The 22,037-nt window shown below is 29.8% G+C and overlaps 3 protein-coding genes across 4 annotated transcripts; 1 reads left to right on the top strand and 2 right to left on the bottom strand.

Annotated features, from left to right (window-relative positions):
• Positions 1–1,682: 1,682 nt before the first annotated feature.
• Positions 1,683–8,167, bottom strand: LOC113866277. Its single transcript, XM_027501157.1, has 6 exons — positions 8,072–8,167; positions 3,185–3,423; positions 2,837–3,095; positions 2,430–2,609; positions 2,201–2,356; positions 1,683–1,847 (listed from the first exon to the last, which is right to left on the bottom strand). Exons 1-6 carry the CDS (start codon positions 8,165–8,167, stop codon positions 1,683–1,685), a joined length of 1,095 nt encoding a protein of 364 aa, XP_027356958.1.
• A 1,680-nt stretch (positions 8,168–9,847) lies between these two features.
• Positions 9,848–12,006, top strand: LOC113864351 (patatin-like protein 2). Of its 2 annotated transcripts, none has more exons than XM_027497960.1 (5): positions 9,848–9,952; positions 10,362–10,543; positions 10,659–11,007; positions 11,137–11,439; positions 11,827–12,006. In XM_027497960.1, exons 1-5 carry the CDS (start codon positions 9,848–9,850, stop codon positions 12,004–12,006), a joined length of 1,119 nt encoding a protein of 372 aa, XP_027353761.1. The 2 variants fall into 2 exon arrangements, with proteins under 2 accessions (XP_027353761.1, XP_027353760.1); XM_027497959.1 differs by having other exon boundaries at positions 9,848–9,988.
• A 2,425-nt stretch (positions 12,007–14,431) lies between these two features.
• LOC113864352 (probable carboxylesterase 2) lies at positions 14,432–15,737 on the bottom strand. Its single transcript, XM_027497961.1, has one exon. It carries the CDS (start codon positions 15,722–15,724, stop codon positions 14,747–14,749), a length of 978 nt encoding a protein of 325 aa, XP_027353762.1. The 5' UTR covers positions 15,725–15,737; the 3' UTR covers positions 14,432–14,746.
• Positions 15,738–22,037: the final 6,300 nt, after the last annotated feature.

The raw sequence follows: 22,037 nt of genomic DNA, 5'->3' as shown, positions 1-22,037 counted from the left end.
AACCTATGTGCCTGTTTAATCATCCTTTGTAGCAAGACCATCAAGGCAAGCTATTCAAATTTCAATCGATGGTGAGTTTCTTAAATCTGACTTAACGTATTATTTTTTCAGTCTTTAAAACAAATGTAAGGCTGTGTGTATGAACACGTGTTATTATGTATCTTTATGAGATAGAAAAATGTATCAAGACACATCTCTGAATGTAAATGATAGATGTGATAAGTGATGCGATTTGATAAGAAAGAGTGAGAAAAAAATTAGACATTCATAATGTTATAATGTTTATGAATCAACATTATTATGAGATGAGGAATAACTTATGAATCACCGGGCAGGTACATTTTCCTAGTTTTCACTTTCAGTCAATAAAGGTATCTATGAGGATATATCTTTCTCTGTTGCTGACATTATATGTCTCTTCTATCTTGTTTCTTATTGGCTTCCAAATTATGTTTCTTGGCCTCTGGTATATTTCCCATGCTCTGCGTGTGGCTGGAAAGTGACCAATGATCTTGGTCATTCTTGTAACATGTTTCTTGAATCCTAAAAAGACAGTATTGTTGATACCTTGCATGCCGTTTAGATATAGCCACGGGGCCAGTGTTTTCAATATGATACATTTGCATCGAGAAATATTTTCTAAAGAAGCACTAGCACTTTGATTTATTGATGGCATTATATTATTTTATTAATAATGTGTTCATCCTTTCCTTTGCTAATAATTTTTAGATTAGTATATGTGCTCTGAATGATAATTGGCACTTTTTGAGGCATTTTCATTCTTGCTCTCTTTGTCGTGAAGAATGAGCATAGCCTTTTGTTTATAAAACCCAGTGTTATCGTTTATCCCTACGATACAACTATTTTCTTGGTTGCTGAATTCCATTGCGGAAGACATCAGTGATTAAAGAGTGAAGTGATGAGCCTATCTCAGGGTGTTCTCACTGTAAGTCAATTCTTCACTAAGCTCAGAAGTTTTTGGGAAGAACTATGTGAATACAAGCCGATCCAAGCTGCTGTACGTGTGGAGGTGTAAAAGAAGGATTATTTGAACCAATCAACTTAAAGTCTGCTACTTAACTTTCCAGGATAAAAAAATATCAACCTGAACTAAAACAACTTATTGTTCATTAAGTTTGTTTGGTGACAAAAGTTATAAAATTGAACCAAACCATCCTTGAATGCCCGGGCTTTCTGAGAAATGAGATGGATAAAATTGTGTTTGGAACCCATTTGGGGTTTAAGACCAAGTCAATCATTGTATACTTATTCCCATTAATGTCTATTGTAAAGTTTGTAAAAGTAAATAGTGTCACAGGAAAGGAGAGACTCCGACTCCCATAAAACAAAACAGATAAATAAGTAGAAAATTCAAAACATTTATTTTATGCCAACATCTTGTTCACAACTATTTTATTTAGTCTTCACGAGAATCATTTATAATCTTATCCTTTAAAACAGGACGTGAGTACTAGAAAAGTTCAATATTTGATAATATCAAATCAAACATTTTTTTAATCTAGTAAGAAGATTAAAAAAAATATTATTCTCATTTTTCTTATATTATGCTTGGCATTTCCAGAAAGCAGTCAAATAGTTGTAATAATCTTCTGCCTAGCCATAAAATCTTTCATATGTACAAACTATAAATATAATCTCGAGACAAAATTTGCTACATTTGACTAGTCTTTGGAGAGAAACCGCTGGTATGGTGTCCCTGTCAACGCTTCCTGGACTTCCTCCCAGTTCTCAATTTGTCTTGACAATGGGGCAGTATGAATCCTCACTTGACGGCTCTCCAGTTGTCTGTATGGCACCCTTAGAAATTCTTGAACATCCTTCAGTTTCTGCAAGATGAAATGTTGAAATTGATATGCATAGAAACATCATCATCTAGGACCTACTTGGTCAAAAGGAGGGGGACACACATAAAACAAGAACACTCATCAATAATAATATTTTCACACCCCCATTTTTCTTAAACCTCGTTTCCACCTATTCTTTCTTTTGTTTTTTTTTTTATAACATCACCTATTACAATTCATTTTTTTTTTATCTCTCCTGTCTTCACATCCATTTCCCTCCTTAAAGGGGTGTGGAAAATTCATTTCTCTACTTATTAGTTATTATAATAAAAACTCTTGATTATGGACGTAAGTAGGTATGTATATATATATACACATAATCTAGCTAGCCTTACAGTGCGGTTGTTGACAAGATCCTCGTAGTAGAGAACAATATGGCGAGTGTTCTTGAAGTATGCAATTGCTTTTGCAGCTGTCTCCTCTGTTAGCTTTAGCTCTGATATCAGTAACGTGACATTGATATGTGGCCTATAATTGGCAAGAATTTTAGCCTACACAAGCAGAACTAAATCAATTTTGAATTCAACACTAATTATAGGAAGGAAGGAAAAGGTAAAGAAAGACCTCCAATGGAGAGTGCACGTGAGACTTGTGGGTTCCATTCAAGGGCTTGGCACTTTTGTCATAGGAATTTGCTAGCACTGATACTATTCTACGAAGCAAATTCCTTCTGAATAGGAATATTGCAGAAACTTGTCTCCGTTCAAAGTATTCCACAATTTCCGTATGATACTCCATTAAACCCTGCATTCAGAGAAGTGATGAGAAATTTGGAAATTTAAAAACTTACATCTTCATAACACAAATCCTTTAATACCACATGATGAACTTGCTAACTAAACCATTAACTATGATGTACTTATTTTTTTGGACACAACAAAACATTTAGTCAATGTTCACTGATGGCTCATGAAACTTTGAAATTAAACTTCTACTTGCTATGAGTAATTTTATTTCATAATGGTTCCTACCTGATTAAGCATCCACTTGAAGCCAACAGCTGCAGAGCACTCATTCTTAGAAGCACTAGTGAACCAATCAAGATTATATACTTTATCCATTGTCTTCAAAATTGAAGAAGCGTTGGCCCTTCTTTTGCCTATTGAAAATATTTCTCCATTGGAACTTACATTTATGTGACTGTTCAAGAATGTTTCAAACCAACCACTCCCGGATCTTTGCATTGACACGATGCAAAAGAACCTAACAGGATTGCAAGCACACTCCTTTCTACACATTCACCAACCATTCTATATACATTAATAATCCAACCCATATAATAATTATTGGATTCAAATCAAGTGTGTGTGTGTTGGTACCTGCTATAGGTTTTTGGTTCTGGATAATGCAAGTAAGGCAGTTCCCATTCTTCCACACTAGAAGGATGATGACATGGCTGATTGATGACAGAGATGTCTAGCAATCTGGTTCTAGTGTGTATACCTTTTTGCACTAAAGAAATTGAGCTAATGTATATTCCACAAGCGACAACGATAACTAAGACTACTAACCTCAATGTTAATGGAAATGTTTTGAAATATTTTATATCCAGAGAGTCCTGAAACAAAAGAATTAACAAATGTCATTCAAGGAATATGCAATCATCATTGTCTAATATAAACCATGCAGAGGTAACTTTTGACAAAGGTGCAAGAAAACAACATGTAAAAGAGATGACGGAGCTTACTTTGGTTTCCATCTAAGATCTCCATAAAGAAAACACAAAAGATCCAAAGAAAAGAAGAGTATATTGAAGGGCATTTGGTTTCATAAAGGCTGTTTGAAAGCTTGAGATATACATGGCGAGAGAAGGGGTCAAGGGTTTAGCTGTCTAATTATGCTCATAAAAAAGATTAGCATCGCAAGCATCTATGCAACAATGTATCAATGATTTTAGTTAAAAAGAAAGTAATGTATTTCCAAGAGTAAATATATATGCATTATATATATAAAGTGTACACGTTTATTATTGTTAGAAGTTTTAGCAGTTCGCGAATTAGAAGATTTCCTGAAATAGAAGTTGAAGAAGAAAACAAGGATCAATAACAATACAAAACAACTATAAAAAGATCCTAAAAATAGCCCTTTTCTAGAGACGAGCTAATGTTTTTCTGTAATGCAATTACCTTAATGCAGGAAAACATAAGCAAATAGAGAATATAAGAAACTTGAAAGAAAAACCAGTTTGACGATGGATATGATATAAGTACTGAGCGACTTCCTGAAATTAGAAGTCCAAAATATTATACTTTTGTCATGATTTGCTTTAGTCATCACCCATTTGGCATACGATAACTTTGGTAGAGTATTGTGAATTTTTTTTTCCATTATATTCATTTTAGAGTATCCTGTCTCACTTTATAGATTAGAGATTAATATTTCTAAATATGATCAATGCTAAAATGAGAATTCCTCTTAACTGTGTTTTTTTTTTTTTTTTTTTTTTGCACACACGAATCTATTCCAACAAGACTACCACATGCATGGTATCGATTTTTTTTTTATCATGATTATCTTTTATCTAATTTTATATTATATTTAAATTTGAATACTTAATATAATTTATCTTAAAAGAATATAATTTTTCCTTATCAAATTTTTTAATTCAAATTGGGTGTAATTTTTAAAAAAAAACATGTGCTTAGTTAATTTTAAATTACATATTTAACTTAATTAGTAATTGCTTTCTATTTAAAATGAAAGTATCTACCATTCATCTTTTAATACAAAATAATAATAATAAAAAATTTGTATTTGACCAAATAGGATCTAGAGGGTTTAGAAAAACATATATAAAGCTTGTTTCATTTTATAAAAATTACATGACTCTTATAATTTTTTTCTAACTTATTTAAATAAGTTTTATAATTAAATTTATGATATGAACTCTCATATAATAACATGTTATAAAACATATACTTAATTAAATTGTTTAATTAAATATACTCAAAGAATTGTGAGTAAAGTTTGTTGCAGATTTAGTCTCAAGTTATTTTCACCACAACCAATTTCTATTGAAATAAATTATAATTTGATTGTGTTGTGTATGTCTACTTATTTAATTTTACTTTCGACACTAACCAATACATAGGGTGAACTCATACTAGTTTGAGTAGAAAGAAAAACTCTGGCTTAACCCTTTCCATGTTGAGGAATTAATACACGTATCTTCAACTTATCGTGTTATTCATGAAAAGGTGCATGCTAGAATATTTCATTTACTCCCATCCCCACGCTTAGGTCCAAGTTGCCAATATTCTTACAAAGTCATTAGCGCCTAGACCCTTATTGCATGTTAATTCCAAGCTAAAAATATTAGACATTCACGTTTGTTATTTCCTAATATAGGAGCCATCACTTGACCAGTGTACTAGTGAGTACAGTTAGAGTTAATTAACCTTTCATATTAATGTAGTTAGTTCAGTGAATCATACATTTAAAACTGTCGATAATATGTGATGCACTGTTGAGTTGTTCTCACATGCATACAAGATATAGAGATGTGGCACATGATACGGAAGCTCTCAGATAATTTTAAGCCACAAGTTTGATTTCACATTTCACCTCAAGAAACCTCAAAATTAATGAAGTTTGGTGGGCGTGAATTGATTTGAGTGTGAAGACAAGACTCTTTCGTCAGCTTCAGCAAATTGCATGGGAAAAGATATGGATTTGGACGTACCAAAAGCGTCAGAATACTTATCCTCAATGATTAATTTCTAGTTCAAGTTGTAGTATACACTGTTACTCCAAGAAAAGTAATTAGGATGACGTATAGTTGATTAATAAAATAATAAATTCATAATGGTTGGAGGAGTTAGATAGGAAATTCAGCTAGCTGAGAACATACTGCATACATTAAATTATGTATTAAGCGTGTAAGTCAGAGCGTTCCTAATTTGATTTTGAGCGCATCAACAAGAGACCAAATCCTCCCCTTCAATTAGCCATACCCCAAAATTTGCTTTAACTCTCCAATTAAAGCTCTCTGGTTGAGTGCTTTGACCTTTTCTCTTTTCCTTCAAAAGTCCCAATTCTAGACAGAGAGAGTGCAATAAGACGTAGTTTATTCGAACGAACTTTCCTCCCTTTTGCAAGTTAGAAACATTTTTGCATAGCTCCCTTAAAAAGGATTAGGAATTAGCATTTTCTGTGTTGTACTGTTAAATTTATGTCATTAGGTTTAGACTAGACACTTCGGTTATTTCAAATTAACAAGGCTTCACTCGCCACGTAAACATTTAACTTATTACCAATAGCATATGATATACACATGACATGAAGATTAAGGTTGGCATTGGGGCTGTCAAATTTAGAAATTAACCAAACAAGAACATGCATTTCATGTCACAACGTCATTTATACCCGCAGTTATTTGTAAGCCTCTCAGATTGAAAAAAAAAAAAAAAAAACCTTCATTCATGACATGTATGCATGCACTCAATTGACCGTTCTAGTTCAATTTTTTATTTCAACCAAATAATATTTTACCGTGATATATGGTTCTGCCTTTTCAGTACTCGGTCTTCTTTCGTACATCTCAGTGGTATTAGCTAGAAGGAAAAATTTTGACATACTACAACCAATGTTCCATTTTAAATATTTTTTAAGATGTGTGATGATAAAAAATGATGTAGTGATAAATTACAGGTTCGTTCTTTTGATTGTTATTATACACAACAATATAATTAGAACTTATAATTTGTTTTGAGTTGATCTCAGTACTTATAAATATGGGCTAAACACTCCTAATACTTAATTAATAAAATTTTTATGCTTATAACAAAAATAATTACCTACATAATAATAGTATGATTTGAAAGATAAGTCATGGTAATTTACATTATAATAATAATGATTTATGGATAGAATATTTGGAGAGTAGTTTAAACTTCATCCAAAAGAACATAAAACTGCTTTTTAACGTCTTTAAGTGTGATCAACCAAACCAACATACATGTACCGACTCTAATGTACTGCATGTAAATAATTAATGTCACGAGCAGTTCCTACTTCAAAGAGATTAAAAGAAAGAGCCAAGAAATGGAATATGTAGCACTTGGTGGATGTGCAAACAATTGTACACTTCAGCGCATGTAACTTGCCATGCTGGATCGGCACTATCAAATCATCAACAAGTTTTCTTCTTTCTCTCTTGAACATAATTTATCTTTCTTATCATTGAATTCAAAAACTTCCAACTTTGAACCTCCTATATATTAGAGGATTTCTCCGTCTAATCAGGATATTACAATTGATTGACCAAAAATCAGTCACCATATTTTACGAAGATCATTTCCGTGGAAGGCCCAAACAAGAGAAGATCAGTTATTATATTTATTATTCTTTTAAGCATGTTGGAAAAAAGTACCAGTGTGCATTATAATATATATATATATATATATATATATATATATATATATATATGCTGCCCTCCACGTTGCCCATTATAATAATTCTGGCCGCCAAACTATCTTCGTCAAGATCCAAGGCCACCTTATATTCTTGTGGAGTGTCAGCTCATAACGTCCGTACTAATCATATAAAGAAAGCAGCCATTAATGTCTTATGGTTAAAAAATTAAAATTATTTTTATTAAAAACCACAAAAAAATACATATTTTTATATTTTTAAGTATATTTTAATAAAAATTTCAATAAAAAAATTTACTTATTAATTTCTTAATTAATATCTTTAAGATGCTGGTTAGCAAAGTTTAAAATACAATATATCTTTTACTAATAAATAATTTTAGTAATACATTAATATATATTATTAATATTCACATGTTTATACATTACATTGTTTATTAGTATAGAGCTTAAGATAATTATTAATTTAATTTTTATAAAATAAAACTATTTTTACAAAAAGTATTATAATGTTTGATATTTTTTTAGCAAATGAATTTTTTAATAATATTTATGCATTCCTTGAGGTTATTTAACATACAGAAACTTCAGAATGTGATAAGTTAGTTGTGAGTAAAAAATAACAATGGAAAAAACTATTGTATAACACTGACCGACAGATAAATAAAATTTAAATAAGTTGAAAAAATATAGAGATTCAATTAACTTTCATTATCATCATTAATTGTTAATGCATAAAAAAATTGAATTGTCAATGAAGTTAACGGGTAAATTTTACTTTCTTTTTATTGTCAATGAAGGATGTTCAAGAATTTCTAATGGTGTCATACAGACAACTGGAGAGCGGTCAGGTGAGGATTCATACTGCCCCATTGTCAAGACAAATTGAGAACTGGGAGGAAGTCCAGGAAGCGTTGACAGGGACACCATACCAGCGGTTTCTCTCCAAAGACTAGTCAAATGTAGCAAATTTTGTCTCGAGATTATATTTATAGTTTGTACATATGAAAGATTTTATGGCTAGGCAGAAGATTATTACAACTATTTGACTGCTTTCTGGAAATGCCAAGCATAATATAAGAAAAATGAGAATAATATTTTTTTTAATCTTCTTACTAGATTAAAAAAATGTTTGATTTGATATTATCAAATATTGAACTTTTCTAGTACTCACGTCCTGTTTTAAAGGATAAGATTATAAATGATTCTCGTGAAGACTAAATAAAATAGTTGTGAACAAGATGTTGGCATAAAATAAATGTTTTGAATTTTCTACTTATTTATCTGTTTTGTTTTATGGGAGTCGGAGTCTCTCCTTTCCTGTGACACTATTTACTTTTACAAACTTTACAATAGACATTAATGGGAATAAGTATACAATGATTGACTTGGTCTTAAACCCCAAATGGGTTCCAAACACAATTTTATCCATCTCATTTCTCAGAAAGCCCGGGCATTCAAGGATGGTTTGGTTCAATTTTATAACTTTTGTCACCAAACAAACTTAATGAACAATAAGTTGTTTTAGTTCAGGTTGATATTTTTTTATCCTGGAAAGTAAAGTAGCAGACTTTAAGTTGATTGGTTCAAATAATCCTTCTTTTACACCTCCACATGTACAGCAGCTTGGATCGGCTTGTATTCACATAGTTCTTCCCAAAAACTTCTGAGCTTAGTGAAGAATTGACTTACAGTGAGAACACCCTGAGATAGGCTCATCACTTCACTCTTTAATCACTGATGTCTTCCGCAATGGAATTCAGCAACCAAGAAAATAGTTGTATCGTAGGGATAAACGATAACACTGGGTTTTATAAACAAAAGGCTATGCTCAACTTCAAGACAAAGAGAGGAACAATAAAGATATTTTAAATTTAAGATGAAAATAAGTTATTATGAAATTTATTTGTAACCCAAAGTGGCCCAGCCACAGGGTGTCAAGAAAGCTTTTTTTAGAAATTAAAACTTACAAGTGTTAAGGTATTTTAAACAGTGATATTCTTTAATTTTATTTAATTAGACTAAATAATATTGTTAGATTTTACGTGAAGAGAAGCCAAATGCAATGGTTTGTGTAGCTATGTATTACGTAGAAATTATATTCGTGGAATAATAATAATAATGCTTTATCTGTGTCCGATCGATTAAACGGGCAAACCTGTGGAACTGGTTTTTTTTCTTATTGTTTTGCCCTATAAGTCCAACTTTAATTAAGACGATGTTTGGACCATCGAATATTCAACACGGGACCTCCATTGGTGTAAATGGATTGGATGTGGGAGTCATTCAACACTTTTACCAGGCCAGACACTGAACATAACTCTGCCTTGCCTCAGTTTGGACTTTACCCTTTGCACGCATGACATCTTAACTCCCCTATAAATAGCAAGTTAAGGATAGCAATATCAAACAACCAACCAAAATCTGAATCTAGTTTTCTTTAACGTTCTTCTATTATAATCTCGAATTTTCCATTGTGCAAATAATTCATTAGCTTTGGTCTTTTCTTTGGTATTCCTTGGAACAAGTTGATCAATCACGTTCTAGACAAACTTCAACTTTCTAAATATTCAGTTAATATAACTTTGTGATCAATAAATATATATACATATGGAGAGAACAAAGTCAGCCCTTCTACAAATTCAGCCTCCAACCTATGGAAACTTAGTCACTATTCTCAGCATCGATGGGGGTGGTATTAGGGGCATTATCCCTGCAACTATTCTTGCTTTCCTTGAAGAGCAGCTTCAGGTATATGGATCTACTTACATTAATGGGTGTGTGTCTACATATAGGAGTCTCAATAAATGTTTTTGTTATGACACTCATATCTTTATATATATAACAATGCCCAAAAAAGGTTTTGCGAAATTCATTGCAAAAAAATGAAGTACATATGCACATATGGGTGATAATTAAATGTAAAAAATAGTCTAAAAAACAAGTAAACCCCCAATTTCATTCTACCATATAGAAGTTCCTAAACAATTTGAAAAAAAAGAGGTGTACTTACTAGCATTTTCCTTGAAAAGAAAAAGATCAAGGATATATAAACTACATTATCTTAAGGTTAATTATAACTTAATATAGTGTACTAAAAAGTAACAACGATCTGTATGTGCAGGAGTTGGATGGTGAATCTGCAAGGCTCGCAGACTACTTTGACGTGATTGCAGGAACAAGCACAGGTGGACTTGTTACCGCCATGTTAAGTGCTCCAAATGATAAGCAGCGTCCACTTTTTGCCGCCAAGGATATAAAGCCCTTCTACTTGGATCATAGTCCAAAGATCTTCCCACAATACAGGTATACATATATTGATCCTTACGAATACAAATACAATTGATTATGTCTCTCTCTCACTCTCTTTGTGTATTTATAAATTATATTGAAGAGCTTAATTTGTACGAATTGAACACAGTGGCCTTTGGGGATCCATAAGAAAATTGTTGAGATCATTAAGAGGACCAAAATACGATGGGAAATACCTTCATGAGGTCCTGAGGGAGAAGCTAGGGGAAACTCGTGTGCATGAAACGCTGACCAACATTGTGATTCCCACCTTTGACATCAAGGCATTGCAACCAATCGTTTTCTCTTCTTATCAAATCAAGAATACTCCTAGCTTGGATGCAAGACTCTCTGACATATGCATCGGCACCTCCGCTGCACCTACTTATCTTCCAGCCCACAACTTCAAGAACGAGGACACAGAAGGGAACGTACACGAATTCAACCTTGTTGATGGTGGCGTTTGTGCTAATAATCCGGTATGTGTAAATACTCTCTAAATAAATTGTTTTTGGAATTTTATGCATGGAGATTACTTTGTGTGTGTAAATATATACATTGTAATTAATTAACATTACTTAATTGTTTTCGGGGTATTGATGATCCAGACTCTAGTGGCCATGAATCAAGTAACCAAGCAGATCATGAATGAAAATCCTGATTTCTTCGCCATCAAGCCCATGGAATATGGTCGCTTCCTGATAATCTCACTGGGCACTGGGACACCCAAGAATGAACAGAAATTCAATGCAAAAATGGCAGCCAAATGGGGTCTATTGGATTGGTTAACTTACAGTGGTTCTACTCCTTTAATCGATGTGTTTACTCAATCTAGCGATGATATGGTTGATTTTCATCTTGCTACTGTCACTCAAGCGCTTCATTCAGAAGATAATTACCTTCGGATACAGGTAATCAATATGATATAGCTCTGATATCTTTCTCCTCTGCACTTCTTTTTATAAATAATTTAAGTTAAATGCTAATGATGTACAAACAAATTTTAAGTTGATTATAATTAAACTAATCATTTGGTGAAGAGACAAAAATGGATGAAAGGTGAAAAAAATTATAAGTAATTGTACGTCCACATTGATCAACGTATATTCAGAAGATTTTTACTTACAACAACAATTTATATAATATTGTTCTGTATATTATATATTTTATTTTAATCTTATTTATTATCTATATATATATATATATTGTATAAATAGTTTGGTAAATTCATACAATATTTAATTAGAAAAGGCTTTCGTGTAAACAAACACCTTTTATGAAATCCAAGCATTGTGCAGGATGACACATTGACCGGTACGTACTCATCAGTTGACATTGCCACGAAAGAGAATTTGGAAAAACTCAGCCAAATTGGTGAAAAATTGTTGAAGAAACCAGTCTCTAAGATGAATTTGGAGTCTGGTTTGTTTGAGCCCATGCAAAATGGAGAGACCAACGAAGATGCTCTCAGAAGGTAAGACTAAAAGCTACATAATGTTTTATTTTATATATAGTGACGTTCTTTGGCAGACGAGTCATATTATACATATTTTTAGTAAGTAAAAGATTGGTGTTAATCTTTGCAGGTTCGCAAAAATTCTTATTAAAGAGAGGAGGCTTCGAGAATTGAAATCCCCTCACACTAAAAAGGCTCTACTACAGTGAGACGTTGTTCATGAATTCTGATTTCCTTTCTTAAGCTGGGATCGAGAGTTCTTCTATCTAATGTTATTCATTTAATTTAATTGTCAATTTCACGAGTTCTTTCTTTTTTTAGCGTTTGTATTCGATTCTATTCTGATGTATAATTTTATTAAATATTGACTAAAATATTTTTATTTATTCTTTACCTCTTTCAATTATTTTTCTTCAATGTTTCACAATTGACATTATTTTATAGGTGAAAAAAAAGAAATGATATAAATAAAAACCATAATTATAGTAGTTATTGATGTATTTATCTATAATATTAAATAAAATATAATTTAAAAATTACATAATTATATTTATAAATTATAAAATTACATTGTTTTTATACAAAATTTAATTTATAAATCAATAAAATTTGAAACTCGCATACAAAATTGAGTAGAAAACTGAACAAATTTCGTAGACATTGTTATTAGGTGGCTAATAAATATTATATGGGAACTAGTTAAAAATTGTTGAATGTATTTTATTTAATAGTTTTAATTATTTTAAAATAATTATGAATTGTTTTATTAGCGGAAGTTAGTGGTAGCGGTTTAATATTATTTAAATAAAATTTTGATGAGTGTTTAATTCATTTTATTTTAAAGTAATAATTAAATATATTTTTAATTTTTTGGAAATATTTGAAAAATTAAATAAGTTCCTTTTTAAAAAATAACTTATACCAAACATGCACTTTCTGTTATTTCTTTGTCTATTTTATTTCTAAAGCCTATTTGTTAGGAGAGGATGTAAGTAAATTTGGCCATAAAGAGAAAGTACTTGTAAGTTGTAACCTCTGCAGACCGTAGATTGGGCTCGTTATTTATGGGCCCGAAGTGGGCCGTATATTTTTACTTTAACAGTTTCTATAATAAAAATAAAACATTAAATATCAGTATTTTGTCACTAAAGTGGACACATGTCACCGAAGTAAAAACTTCAAGGGCACTAACAGGTACTATACTAAATTCTGTTTTATATTAAAATCATATACATATGTGCTTGCTTCTTTTGTGTGTTGCAGAGTTTTGAAGCTTTAAATTTAAAACAAAGTCCTCTGGCTTGTGGCAGTTGTGGTGGAAGCTATTCATAGAGCTAAAAGCAAGATAGCATTGATGCCTTTCGGTTGATTAATCACTAATACACAAACTAAGGTGCTGGGTCAGGAAACACGCCACACATCTTAGAACCTTGGCCATATGAATAAACTATCTATAGAAGCAAGTTTCGTGCAGATTTTGCATTCTGAAGCATAGCTTTTGCGCTGTTTTCTGTCCTTTTTTTTATAACTTTATTTTAACTCCATCTTTATCTTGTCCGCATTTTAGGCTCTAAATTCTGATCCATATATGGCTTTAATCAACATCATTACATCATTGCAATTGATTACAGGAAGGAGCTTGAAGAGAAGGCGTTGCTTTACTTCCTCAAGAAAAAATGGAGTGAATGTTTGACACACTGGATTATTTATGCGCATTCAATAAGTAATGAGATGTTCAGGTTAGTTTAGATTCTTCAATGGAAGTATAGATCTATCTTTTCTTATTTTCTATTCTCTTTCCCTCAATCTGGCTCTATCTTTCTCTTTTCTTTAAATTTTAAACAAAACTTAGATCATGACCTTTGGTACTTATGGTGTCATAGAATTTTATCTTGATAACTTCTACTCCATTGATCTGTTAAATGTTGATATTATTTAACAAGATAAAATTCCAATTTTTATAAGAAAAAAATAATACTTCAAAAATACTCCAACTACTGCAATTAAAATGTTGATATTAGTTAAGTAGATAAAAAAAATAGTACTCAAAATACTCCAACTACTGCAGTTAAATTTTATCCATAAATTTTACATTTCCTTTCCGAACATGGGTGCATGTATCTCTGTTCCAGTGAAACAAACAAGTATTAACGCCCGTAGTCAATTTCAAATTCTCCTCATATGGATTTTAATAAAATCTGGAAATATACTCTGCTGATTGATTCTCTCTTCGTGTTACTTTCTGGCTTTTCTTTGTCTCTTTCTTACGAATGAGGATATTGCGGGCACAGTGTATGCATGCCTTATGTTCTTTTGCTGGAAATGTTTGACTTGTTTGTAAACAGAAAATGCGTTTATCGTAACTTTTTCCTTCATAATGTGAGTTGCATGCTACAGTTCCACTGGCCACTAAATCATAATATATATGAATCTGTAAATTCGGTAGAAAGGTGAACCCCGGATAATATTTAATAAGGTACGAATCCTTCATAAAACTCGTTCATAGAATATACATAGCTAGGTAATAAAGCATAAGACCGTAATAAGAAACAGGCAAACAAAACAAGATTCATGGATTTCTAACATGAAACATGAGTAACTCAATTGCGCAAATTTATAGAACTATTGACGAGTAAAAGTAACCATGATTCGACTTCAATTAAACACGGAACAGCTTCATAACCTTTGTTCATTCTTATTAAACATTATGCATCCACACACAAACAACACAGCAGCAGCGACAACACTATCATTCTAATGCTTCATTGTTCATTAATGAAACTAGCAATGCGTTTAAACAAGCTCTTGGCTTTGTCACAATTGGGATTGAAGATATGAAAGACATGATCCTCTCCAAGAGTCTCATAAAACTCAGCCGTTCCTTTCCAATCACTGTTCACCAATTTTTTATGATAAAGCTTCCCTCTTTCCTTCAATATGTCTTTCTCGGCAATGATAACAAGAACCTTGTTGCAACCCATCCCTTCAAAACTCGGAGCTTCCTCCACAAAGGGGTTGATTAGAGGATCATCACACCCTTTATCAGAGGGACAAACAAAATCCCACCACAAGTCCACCATTTTCTTACTCTCTGTATTACTGATCTCCACGCCAATGGGTTCCTTCCCCCAGAAATAAGGATTCACCATGATAAGACCGGGAACCTTGAAATCCTTTGTATGACAAGAGTTAAGAGCATGTAACCTTAAAGCCATGTAGTGTCCAATGTTAGCACCTGCGCTGTCACCAGACAAGAACACCCTGTCATAGTCAACGTTGTCCCTGAGCCAATTTTCATTATCTTCTTCATGCTGACCCGCAGCATGAGAAGCAACCCATTGAATCGCAGCCCAAGAATCATCGTACGCGGTTGGAAGTGGATGTTCTGGTGCTAACCTATAATTGATGGAGAGAGCAACAACGTTAGCTTCGGCAACGATTTTGTTGAGGGAATTATGGTAAAGGGGGTCGGAGGCTGAAGAGATGCAAAAGGCCCCACCATGAAAGTAGAGAAGTAAAGGAAGCTTGGTGGTTTTGGCGGTGGAATTGGGAAGATACAGCCTGGCCGTGACACCTCTTTCTGGGACGACGAGGATGTCTTTGGAAACAACGTTGGTGTCGGAATCGATGCCCGCAGGAGCAACTTGTTTTCCGGCTATTCTCTCTATGGTTCCATCCTTGTATACTCGAAGGTAAGGAGGAACCTCGAGAGAAATTTCAGGGTTGCTTCTATCCTCCATTTGGGACTTGCAAAACACACCATTCAACCTGAAAATTTATAACTTATAATTTATGGCTCGGTGAATTCAAAGTTATTTAGTAAGATTAACTAACATATATTAAATTATTAAAATAAATATATAATAATTTCAATATTTTTATAATAACTATAAATAAAATATGTTTTGAATATTTTTTTAAGATTAACTTTTAAAATGTATAAATCTTTTTTATTTTATTCTAATTAAATAATTCTTTAAATTTATATATATTTTTAAATTAAACTACAAAATCTTAAATAAATTATAAACTTACCTTATACAGACAATCTTAAAATACGTATATTATTAATCAGGAAAATAACACAATTATGTTTTTATAACTACTTTATATTTATTTATTAGTTTTTTTTAATCAGTTCATTATTTTTTTTATCACTTTCCCTCCACTCATTTGAAGGTGAACTGATCATTTTCAGGAAAATAATAATGTTTTTACCACTTGTCTGTTTTTTTTTATACACGTGTCTATATATATATATATATATATATATAAGGGGGAGACCTGGCTGTTTCTATAGTGTCCACTCACAGAAGACAACACTTGCTTTTATGAATATAGATTGCAATTGCACGTTATCTTCCCTAGTTCTTTATTACACATTAGTTGTTCAAAGTGTCATGCCACCCCAATATTTTCTGTTTCTCTGTAGTTTGAATTTTGGGGCATTGACTGGAAACAGCTTCAAAGACTTTTTTTTTTTATTTCCTTAGACTTCAAAGTTCAAAGGAGCAAACCATTGCCACATTTTTCTTAGCTTGTGAACGAGTATTCTATTTTATGGACCAAGAAAATTACGTTTTCATTAAAATAAGCTTTGATATATTTTAAATAACTTGTCTTTTTAAAATAGAAAAGACTTCGATTTTTATTTTACTATTACGTTACATAAAAAAAGTTATGAGAGCAATTCCATTTTAAATTAGAAAATATTTATAATTGTTGTAAAATCTTGTACTATTTAATATGTTAGATTCAAGATAACGTTATTTAAACCATTCTTAAATGTTAAGATTAGAAAGTGATTTTACACAGAATTACTCTCTAAAATATGAATGTAAACTGCAAATTTAAAATTTATTTTTTTTGAGATTTCTAGATATATTGCAAACTAAAATTAATTTATTATTATGTTTAAATTTTAATTTATAGATCTGACATTTAAAATTTCTTCATTTTTATTATAAACTAAAATTGAATCTTAAGTTTATACAGTGTGTTAACTAAACACAAGTAAGCAGAGAAAAAAAATAAATTAGTAGGATGATTCATTGTTAATAAATAGAAAAAGAAAGAAATAAAGAATAAAGAGAACTATGAAAAAGAATAATTTATTACCGCAATTTAATTTGATACCCAAAAAAAAATCAATTCAAGATTTGCTTTGCTGGCTGAGATAAAGACCTTATCAAAAAATTAGAAATAATATAGAATGATTTTTTTAGCACTTAACATTTTTAATTGTTTAAAAAAGAATTTAAATTTGCAGAAAAAAATATATTTTTACCTATTTTTTTATAACAGGAGAATACGATTAGAGTGTGTAATAAGACTTGTATTTATTAAACATAAGCAGATCTAACTCCAACTATATCTATCTATTTATAAATAGATAAATATCTTTATTACTTTATTGCACGTTTAGGAAAGCACGTGACATGTTATGTTAATTTTTTATTTTCTATTTAATCTATTAAAAAGGAGAAGCATGAGAATTTTTAGAAAATTTCTTGTAGTATATTTATTATATATGGATAAGATATTCAATTAGATAATATTTGTGTAACAATTAAAATTTATGTTCAGAGAAGATGAAGAAAGCATAAAAAATGAAGAAAATCTACATACATAAAAGAGACTAACATGTAGATATAAAAAAATAACAATTTATTAATGAAAAGAAGATAAAGAAAACATAGAAAGACGAAGAGAACATACTACGTAAAAAAAAGATGAAAATAACTTACAAAAGTAAAAGAGAACAACTTGCAAAATAAAGAACTAATAAATTTATGAGTTGAATTAGTTTTATTTTTAAAAATTAAATATTTCAGAAAGTGGTCGCTCTCAAAGAGTAACTTTAGTGAACAGTTAATAAATAACTGTTTTTAGAAGTATAGATCTGAGAACAGTTCAACGCTAACTATTTTTTAAATGTATTGTTATAGAACAATTTTTAGTAATCGCTATTCAAGTTAGCATTCTAAAAACCTATTTCTGACATAGTATTACCTTCCAATATTGTCATTAAATTTAATGAGAAAATATTAATTAATTAAGAAAGTAATATCATTTAATTGCATATTTTAAAAAAAAAGTAAAATACACTTCATCTTTAAAATATTATTATGTTACTCCATCGTATCATTTTATTATATATATTTATATTAATGTAAACCAGTCAATTGATAAGATAAATAAAGTCAATAAAACGTGTAATCTGACCATTCAAATTAGTTCATCGTCCGTGACAAATTTTAATTAATTATGTTAAAAAAATCATTTTCAAGTCAATATCACAGAATGACGCATAACTTCGGTAAAAGCTTTTAAAAAAAATTACGTTTTAATTTGCAAGCTAACCTCACATCAAATTTAATTGAATTATATTGAAAATAAATAAATTCAAATTCATATTTTATATTTTTAATCTTACATTTTATCAAATAAATTCAAATTTGCTGGTTAGACTAATTCATTTTATCAACTATAACGATAAAAAAAAATTAACTTACTAAATCTTTTTTTAACTTCTAAAATTGCCGACAACTATTTTTAAATACTACATTATTAATCTTAAGTTTGTAATAATCTATATTTTACATGCTCGTATTGTCAAATTTAAGATTTTATATTTACTATTCATTCCATTGTCTGAAATCTCAAAGTTCATGAGAGTTAAAAACTAGTTATTAATAGTCATGAAACGAGAGAAACATGGGTCTGTTATAGGTTAAAATAACCGAAATAACACGTTCATTTCGTAGAGGAAAAAAATTAAAACAAAAAGCAGATAATATGATTGAAACATTTATTGAGGAATAAGATATAATTCATTCTTAAAATTATTAAACATTTTTTATTTTGTAATTTAAGTAAGTGAAATTTATTTTATAATAAATAATAGATAAACTTTATGCAAATTTTTTGATAAATTTAATTATGTTAAAATATTATAAAAATTATTTAAAAATACAAACTTGAACCTCTACGCTGTTATCCTTTATTAGTTACTCTTTTTTTTAATCTTAAATAACTAAAATAATTTAAATATGTTACCTGAAATTAACAGTATTACTTTAAACCTCTGCATAGATAAATAATACAGATAAATATAGTAACAACCTCGTTAAGTTTAAATTTTTAAAATTACGTTTAAGCATCTAAAAATAAAAAATATTAAAAAATCACTATATTTAAATATAAATATATCATAAATAAATTATTGTTGATTACTTAAACCTAATTCATAGAATGGAAGCTAATAAAGTGGATATAATCATACAACATTACTAATATATAAATTAAAAAGTTATCATGTGCGTTGAAAACATTACAACAGTCCACATCGCATTTAATGGATTTCCTAGCTTCCCTATTAAATTTTGATGACAGAGAAGCAGAAATATTAAGTTGATCCAGTCAAATCATATTCATCATTCAACCAAAAATAAAATATTAATAACGAGTTCAACTTTAGCATAATTATAATTTAATATGATTTTTATATTAATTATTATAAAAATTAATAATTATTGTTAATATGATAATCAGTAATTGAATAACAGTATAAAAGACTTATATTATTAGTGTATTTAAATTAAATTTATTAAAATTATATCTCTATTTTTATTTATCTGTGAAACAATTAAAATAAATTTGTTTCTAATAAAATTAGGATATTATTAATTATTATCTCTAATTAAGATTTTATTTATATAACCTTTTTAAATATAATAGATAAAATATTTATACTATCTGAATAACTCAAAGGTAAAAAAAATCCACTAATAAATAATAAAATTCCTTAGTTTGTAAATTTAATTTTCTTTCTAAATATATAGAAATTTAGAAACTAGTAACATACTGTAAACCAATTTTATCCAATATATATACTGATATTTTTAAATATTTTTAAAAGTAGAGCAGTAATTAAATCGATGTAAGTTCAAGGTTCAACAATTTAACTATAAGTTAGAATGAAAAGAGTAATAATCAAATTATATTTTAAAACATTATATAATAAATTAATATGAAATTATAAGAAAACTAAATAAAAAATTAACATGAAAAATAATATGCAAAATGGGATGCGTCTGTCAACCCTGACTATTATTAATTTCAAATAAAAAAAGTAATTTAAATAATTGATAAGAAACAAAACAGAGCCCCACACAGATTAAAAAAATATTTGCAAGTGTGGAAAAAGGAAGGAAAGAACAAAGAACTGGGCATCGAAAATACAGAAGGTTTATGAATGATTATACATGGGTATTATTGTGGCCATAAAAGTAATTAGAATGATTAAGCATGCTTCATTATTTATTTGTTCTTACTCACTGTAAGGTAGGCCCATTCTAGATCCATGGACCCAAACGAAAAAGGTGAAAGCTTTTACTCTCTGCGTGATGAAATAAGCTCCCTCTGCTGAAAAACAGAGTCTAGTTTGTTTGGGCATTGTAGTTCTTCGCCAAATCAAATCTACTTTTCCTTATTTCAAATCTTGGCTTTTGTTTGGGCATTGTATAGTATTGCTTGGGCTCTTTTATAATGAAATTTGATTCTATAAATACGCTCACCTAACTCTGCACAAAAAGTAAACACTAAACAGCGGATGCAAAATAAATATGCAACGAGAAAAAGAGGAAACAATAATAAATACTAGTGCTGTTTATGATTGATTGAAACAAGCTTATCTTTCTTTTACATGATAGGATCATTTATTTAAATTTAAATTCAATTAGATTAAAACCACATAATACACTAGTTGGAAGTTCTTTTTTACCCCCCCCCCCCCTTTTTATATCACACTCCATTAAGATTTTTTAAATATTTTATTCCTATAATACCCTTTAATTAAAATCCCTTCCATACAATATATCAAATATCTCCAAACCTTGCATGAATGTTATCATCTATTTACTTACTGTCGTCATTATTGATTTAATGATGGGGTGAAGTAAATACATGCATTGGGGAATGGGACATTTGAAAGGATAATTGGACCCGTGAAGATGTGGGGAGGGAAGAAAGGAAAAAAAATACTGAAAATTTTCGGTTTTTGTTGAATTGAAAGAGAATTTTAGTGATTCTATGATCTATCATCATCACTCATATATCTGATTTCACAAATTTCACTTCCCGACTTTTGTAGGGTATTTTTTAAATAAAAGTTTTAAAAAAGAAATAAAAGGGGTATAGAAAGTAAAATAGGAGGTGCAAAATGTAACCCCAGATAAAATTGAATCACCCAAATTATTAATATATTATATTAACCTTAATAATATACACAATTAAACCATAAAATTAAAATTAAGACACATTTTACAATGTACATTTTAAAACTAAATTTTAGTAATTTAAAATTAATTATATTTAATTTTAAAATAAAAAGAAATGCTAATTAATATTCTAAAACTTGAGAGTGAAATTTTGTTATTAAAAAGTTATATTAATATTCGTCTCTCATAATTTATAATAAAAAAGACTACATTCAATTCAATTAGTTTTTTATTAATTATTAAACCAGCTTCCCTTTTGTTAGTTGTGAGATAAATGGCAACTTTTGATGATTGTACAAGTTTACAGGGACGCTGTCTGCCTGATTATATATATCGAGAAATCAATCAAAGGTACTGTTTGTCTGATTTAATTTTAAGAAAAAACACACCCACACACGTGTGTGTATATAGATATTATATATATGCAAATTAAGTTCTTAAAAAAAACTGAAACATTAAATATATATGAATTTATTACCTAATTATTTTATATTATTCTTCTCTTTAAAACCCAACTTTTGTATCCTCGATAAATCTCCCTTTAACGCTAGTATTCTGAATTGAAGTGAGGTGATTAAAAAAGTAGTTCATGTCAAAATTTGTCATCTCTCCTTTTATTGCAGAACTGCAACACAACATTCCTTGTATTTTAGCCGATAACTTCGGCTAAAGAAACTAAGAAAGCAAATAATTATAATACAATTATTCTTTTATTTTAAATGTGTATTACCATATGTGATGATGAAGCTTAATTATGCTTTCCATATTCATT

This window comes from Abrus precatorius, unplaced genomic scaffold (assembly GCF_003935025.1).
Source record: "Abrus precatorius isolate BTA unplaced genomic scaffold, Abrus_2018 Scaffold4, whole genome shotgun sequence".
NCBI classification, from domain to species: domain Eukaryota; kingdom Viridiplantae; phylum Streptophyta; class Magnoliopsida; order Fabales; family Fabaceae; genus Abrus; species Abrus precatorius.
This window is presented reverse-complemented; position numbering and strand designations above follow the sequence as displayed.